Source organism: Cebus imitator, unplaced genomic scaffold (assembly GCF_001604975.1).
Source record: "Cebus imitator isolate Cc_AM_T3 unplaced genomic scaffold, Cebus_imitator-1.0 Scaffold169, whole genome shotgun sequence".
Classification (NCBI taxonomy): domain Eukaryota; kingdom Metazoa; phylum Chordata; class Mammalia; order Primates; family Cebidae; genus Cebus; species Cebus imitator.
The window spans coordinates 1885168-1891761 of NW_016107484.1; the positions used below are offsets into that span (position 1 = coordinate 1885168).

General features: G+C 53.6%; 1 protein-coding gene across 3 annotated transcripts in view; it reads right to left on the minus strand.

Moving 5' to 3' along the window:
• The window catches only part of ABCB9 (ATP binding cassette subfamily B member 9), a 37749-nt gene that overhangs the window by 21469 nt on the left and 9686 nt on the right, over positions 1–6594 (minus strand). For all 3 annotated transcript variants that reach the window (XM_037744230.1, XM_017544356.2, XM_017544354.2), the window contains exons 3-5: positions 2474–2588; positions 1830–1960; positions 676–881 (exon numbers count right to left, since the gene is read on the minus strand). In XM_037744230.1, the coding sequence (XP_037600158.1) occupies positions 676–881; positions 1830–1960; positions 2474–2588 (452 nt within the window). The remainder of the gene's footprint in view (positions 1–675; positions 882–1829; positions 1961–2473; positions 2589–6594) is intronic.

Genomic DNA, 6594 nt, shown 5'->3' on the forward strand with positions numbered 1-6594 from the left:
CAACCACCCCTGATGCTCCCAATCCCTCTCCTCCTCACTTCATGTATCTCCTTAGCACTGACCCTCTTTTATGTATTGTGGATTCTCATTCTTTAGGCTGTTGGTACCTAGTATCTGTCTCTGCCACTAGAATGTAAGTTCCAGGAAGGCAGGAGCCTTGTCTGTTTCACTGATGTATCCCAGTGCCTGGGACATAGCAGGTGCTCAATAATTACTCACTGGATGAGCGAACAAATGAATGAATGAATGCAAACACAGCCTCAAGACCAGTCCTCAGGCTGTGTGCGATGGCTCACGCTTGTAACCCCAGCACTTTGGGAGGCCGAGACAGGCAGATCACGAGGTCAGGAGATCGAGACCATCCTGGCCAACATGGTGAAAACCCATCTCTACTAAAAATACAAAAATTAGCCTGGTGTGGTAGCGCGTGCCTGTAATCTCAACTATTCGGAGGCTGAGGCAGGAGAGTCACTTGAATCAGGAAACCAGAGGTTGCAATGAGCCAAGATCGTGTCACTGCATTCCAGCCTGGCAACAGAGCAAGGCTCCATCTCAAAACAACCAACCAACAAAAAACAGTCCTCTGCTAGCCCTTAGTGGCCTTGGGCCCCTCCTAAGGGGATGTTTGGGGGCTTCCAGGGCACATAGCCCCCAGCAGGGACGAGGCGGGCCTACCTTGTAGTACTTGCCATAGATGTTGGAGACCATCATGATGATGGGGAAACCCATGAAGGTGACCAAGGAGAGCTGCCACGAGAGGCTGAACATGAAGACCACCACGCCCGTGACCTTGACCGTGTTCCGTAGGAAGATGTTGATGTTCTGGGAGACCAGGTCGCTGACCATGGTGGTGTCCGAGGTCAGGCGGGAGATGAGGTCCCCTGGAACACACGTGGCTCAGCTCCCGCTGCAGCAACCCGGGCCTCGGGGGTGGCAGCGGGGGACGCTAAGGGGCCTCTGAGACAGACACTGGGAAGCCAGGCCTCCCTACCTGTGGGCGGGGTTGGGGGTGGGAGAGAAGAGCGGATACCCCTCGAGGGCTACTCTGAGCCAATCCCAGTCACCAGCATCTTGCTTAAGCTTCATGACATCCCACTGTTCTGAGAGCCCCAGCAGAGGAGGCTGGGGCTCGCTTAGAGTCACAGGGCCTGTCCGTGACTGAGCCAGACTTCAAAGCTATGTTTCCTCCTTATCACTGGCAGGGGGGTAACTCCTTTTCCCTTCTAGAGAAGTAACAGGCTGGCTGGTGGTGGGCAGAAAGCACAGATACTTCCTACCTAAGTTGGAGACTGGGCTAAGAGCTTTATAAGGACCCCACGGGGTGGCTACTATCAATGTTCCCATTTTACAGACAAGAAAACAGAGGCTCAGAGAAGTGAAGTTTGTGAGTGGAGGACTCAGGGCTTGGGCCCAGGCCGGTGTGTCTCAGAGCTTGGATTTCAGTGGATACTCTTTTGTCTTTCCTGTTCTGGTCCCTGGCCCCCACCCGCTGACCCCCATGGGAGCGGGGTTTCTGCCAGCCACAGACATGAGTAGTGCTGCCCCTGGTGGTTTCCACAGGGCAATGGGAAGCAAGGCCTTGGCCCCTGCAGGGAGCTCGGGTGGCCTGGCCAGGGCCTCACAGAGGCCGCAGCCCACACCAAAACCTCAGTGAGCAAGCAAGCTCCCAGGACACAGGCCAAGCCCAGGGTGTTCCAGCCTGAACTAACAGCAGGAGGAGAAGGCAGAGGGCCGAGACCACCCACACGTCCATTTCATTCCTCGGAGCCAGGCAAGCCCGCCGGGGCGGGGCCAACCCCCAGGACACCTAGGGCACTGGGAGGACCAACCTGTGCGATTCTCATCAAAGAAGCTTGTCTCCTGGGACACCAGTGAGCGGAACAGACAGTTTCGAAGGCGAATGTTCAGTCTGGCAAATATGAGGGTAAAAATGCCGCCCCGAATACCTGCGGCAAATGAGCTAATTGCAGATAAGAGATGTTATAGCACGACGTCCTTCCAGACCAGTGACCACACCCGGCTGCCCCCTCCCGCTGCTGGCAGGTGTGGGAGCCCCACCGCAGCCCTGCTCCAGGGCTGGCGCCCCATGGGGTCCCCCTCATTCCCAGCAGGAGCCCCCCACAAGGTGAGGGCAAAGAGGACAGTGGTGGGGCAACAGACCCAAATGTGCCAGCCAGACCCTTCGCCTTTCCAGAACAGCTCAGACAAAGCTGGTACTGTTTTGGGACCAGATTCCTGCTTGGAAAACAGCTTGGGAGGATGAGTGGGGAACCCTGAGCACTGAAGCCCTTTTCAGGGACCAGAGGGTGTGGTTCTAGGGTGCTCTAAATCAGTGTGGAAGCTGGTTCCCAGGGCGACCGGCTGAGGGGCAGGCCCACCAGGGGCATTTCCAGGGCCTCCCTGGCCCCTGTCTTCCTTCCCTCCCTGGTGCAGGCGGGGGTCTGCGGGCAGGGTGTGGGGTTGAGCCGGCTACCTGCCAATGGCCAGCAGGCACACGACGATGACAGCCGTGCTGAACTGATCCATGCTTTTCTGGATGACGATGCCGTCAATGGCGCGGCCTGTGTAGTAGGGCAGGAAGGTCTCTCCTGGGGGAGGCAGGGCAGCCTCAGAGGCGTGTGCAGCCAGGAGAGCCTGCACCCTTCCTCCTGAGGCTCCAGAAGCCCACACACCCGCCCCTCTGCCCGCTCCACCAGTGGGCTTTCCTCCCTCGGAACGCTCCTGCTGCCCATCGTGGGGCCCCAGGGTCCCTAATGCCCCTCCTCAGAGAACAGGGAAGCACTGGGCCTCGCATCCATGCAGCCTGGCAGTTCTTATTTATAGGCTGCCAGGCATCAAGCCGTGGCTCTCGCAGGATGCTTCTTTCTCTTCTTTTTTGAAACAGGATCTCGCTCTGTCACCCAGGCCAATCACAGCTCACTACAGCATCAAACCCCTGGGCTCAGGTGATCTTCCCTTCTCAGCCTCCTGAGTAGGGAATACCAGCATGTGCCAACATGCCAGGCTAATTTTTTTTTTTTTTTTTTTGTAGAGACAGGGGTCTTACTATGTTGCCTATGCTGGTCTCAACCTCCTCAGTTGAAGCCATCCTCCCACCTTGGCCTCCCAAAGCACTGGGATTATAGGCCTGAGCCACCGCTTCCGACCTTTGTTTCATTCCCTTTGGAGCAGGCCCTGGGATCACCCCCATTTTACAGATGAGAAAAGTTAATTTAATTTGTTTTTCTTTCTTTTTTCTTTTTGAGACAGGGTCTTATTCCTGTCGCCCAGGCTGGAGTGCAGCCTCAACCTCCTGGGCTCAGTTGATCCTCCCATCTCAGACTCCCGAGTTGCTGGGACTACAGGCACATGCCACCACACCTAGGTAATTTTTTGTATTTTTTTGTAGAGACGAGGTTTTGCCGTGTTGCCCAGGCTGGTCTCTAACTCCTGGGCTCAAGTGATCCACCCACCTCAGCCTCCCAAAGTGCTGGCATTACAGGCCTGGCCACAGTGCCCGGCTGACAGTGAAGTTGAATGAGAAGACTCGCCCAGGCCACACGGCAATCAGCGGCTGACTGATGCCAAAGTTGATTTCATTCTTCTCACTGGGTTCAGAGTCCAAATTCTAGAACCCTAGAAGATGTTGCAATTCTGGTTCAAGCAATGCTGGAATTGCCACCCCACCCCTCCTGGTGCGGTACTTGACGCCTTGCCGGGTGCTTTCCTACCCATTTGCCTGTGTTTTCACAACAATCCTGGGGTGGAATGGGAGACTCAGAGAGGCTGAGAAATTTACTCCAGGTCACACAGCAAGTAAGGGAAAGGCTGAGACTCAAACCTAAACTGGCTTCCAATCTGGGGGCTCTTTCTTTTCTCCTTCCTGCTGTGGTCTGGATGAATCCCTCAAAATTCATATACTGAAACGTAATCGCCAATGTGATGTGATTAAGTCATGAGGGCAGAGCTCTCCAGGATGGGATGAGGGCCCTTTTCAAAAGGCTTATGAGCCTAGGTCTGCCATCTTTCACCCTTCCACCTTCTGCAGTGTGAGGACAAGGCAACAACAGACCATCTTGGAAGCAGAAAGTGGCCCTCATAACACCAAACCAGCCAAGACCTTGATCTGGGACTTCCCAGCCTCCAGAGCACTGAGAAATCAGTTTCTGCTGTTTCTGAATGACCCAGTCTATGGAATTCTGTTATAGCAGCAGAAACGAGACTGCCCCGCTGATAATCCACATCGCCCACTCTCCTCTTATGGAAGTAGTGGTGTCACCAGACCAGGCCCTTGTTCATCCCAGGACCTGTTTCCACTGAAATTCCTTCCATGAGCAGAGCCAGGTTTGGGACTGGGGCTACAGTAGGTGCTCAGTAAAGGTTAGTGAATGAAACCCTGGCAGGTCTGGCTAGGGCCATCTGACCTGGCTCAGACGCTTAGACAGCAAGACTTCCTGTGCAGTTCTGGTGCCCTCTGCTGGGGCCATGAGGTGGCAGTCTAGAGGGCCTGTGTCCTCACATTCCTCAACCAGATGGGGTCTCCAGCTGAGGCTGCGGAGTTCCACCCAGCCTGAATTTCTGCCTCAGTTTACCCATAGAAAAGAAGAAGGTAATGGTGAGCTGTGACCGCATTTTGATTCCAGCAAGCACCAATGCTAATAATTTCCTTACTGGGTACCGGGTGCTGTGCAAAGCATGCCTGAAATTCTCCTGCCAAATCTGCACAAGAATTACATGAAACTCCCCAATGCGCCAGCAAATACTCAGTCTTGCTTTCAGACCATCCCCAGAAACAGACCACTTTCACTGCCTCTACTGCCTCGACCCTGGTCCAAGTCATTAACTTCACTGGGACTATCTCAGTAGCCTGCTCTCAACTTTGCTGGTATCAGCCTGTCCACAGAGCAGACAGCAGGATCCTATTGGAACTAACTCAAACCTTGTTGCCCCTCGGCTCAAAACAGTACAAAGCCCCCATCTCATCCAGTGAGACTGTAAGAGCAAAAGTCTTCACAGTAGCCCACAGAGGCCTGCGTGACTGAGCTCCTAGCGGCGACCTTGTCTTCTCCCTGCCCCATCTCATTCCCTCTGCTCCAGCTAACCGGTCTCTGCTCTTGAACAGAGAGCACCTTTCTGCCTCAGGACCTTTGTACACTGGTCCTTCTGTCTGGAGTGCTCTTACCCCATACATCTTTTTTTTTTTGAGATGGAGTCTCACTCTGTCACCCAGGCTGGAGTGCAGTGGCACAACCTCAGCTCACTGCAACCTCTGCCTCCCGGGTTCAAACAATTCTCCTACCTCAGTCTCCCGAGTGGCTGGGATTACAGATGCCCACCAACATGCTAGACTAATTTTTTGTATTTTTAGTAGAGACAGGGTTTCACTGTGATAGCCAGGGTGGTCTCGATCTCCTGACCTCGTAATCCACCCACTTTGGCTTCCCAAAGTGCTGGGTTTATGAGCAGGAGCCACTATACCTGGCCCTTTTTTGTTTCTTTAAGATTCCAAGGGTACAGAAAAGCTGGGCATTGCCGAATGCTTGTTGATTGAAAAATAATCATTAATTATCGTAGTACCTAATTTTTCTTTTTGAGATGGGGTCTTGCTATGTTGCCCGGGCTGGTCTCAAACTCCTGAGCCAAAGCAACCCTCCCTCCTTGGCCACCCAAGTAGCTGGGATCACAGGTATGTGCCATTGTGCCTGGCCCTAACATTGATTAAGTACTTGCTTTTGCTAGGCACCAAGCTTCCTCTCACTTCATTCTCACAATACCCCAACAAAGCCTTCACTTCAGGATGGGCAAGCGAGCGTTGGCCGGGTTAATAACTTGCGTAAAGTTGTCAATGAAGTCGGGGGCCTGAGCCTCAAGTCTGAGCCTGACTCTTGATAGAATCCTGCAAGCTGGGCAAATCTGCTCAGCAGTGTTTGAGGACGTCTGCATTCCCCAAGCACACAGCAGCTGACAGCAGGGCCCCAGCAGGCAGGGTAAACAAGGTCATGGCATAGGGTGCCATCTACCTGCACAGGCACGACAGTCATTCATACTTTTGTTCATTTATTCATTCAGTGAGCCCGTCTGTGCCAGCTACTGGGATCCAGGATGAGTCAGACCTGGTCCCTGCCCCTGAGGGGCTCAGGACCTGGGAGGGGAGGTAGGAGGGTGAATGCATGACAGGGTCTTGCTATGTTGGCCAGCTTGGTCCTGAACTCCTGGCCTCAAGTGATCTTCCTGCCTCAGACTCCCAAAGTACCGGGATTATAGGCATAAGCCACTGTGCCCAGCATGAATGTATAGGTTTTTTTTGTTTTTGTTTTTTTGAGACAGAGTCTCACTCTGTTGCTTCAGCTGGGGTACAGTGGCACGATCTCAGCTCACTGCAGCCTCCAACTCCTGGGTTCAAGAGCTCTTCCTGCATCAGCCTTCTGAGTAGCTTGGCTTACAGGCGCCTGCCACCATGCCCAGCTGATTTTTGTACTTTTAGTAGAGACAGGGTTTCACCATGTTGGTCAGGCTGGTCTCAAACTTCTAATCTCAGGCAATCTGCCTGTCTCAGCCTCCCAAAGTGCTGGGATTACAGGCATGAGCCACCGTGCTCAGTCAGTTAACATTTTT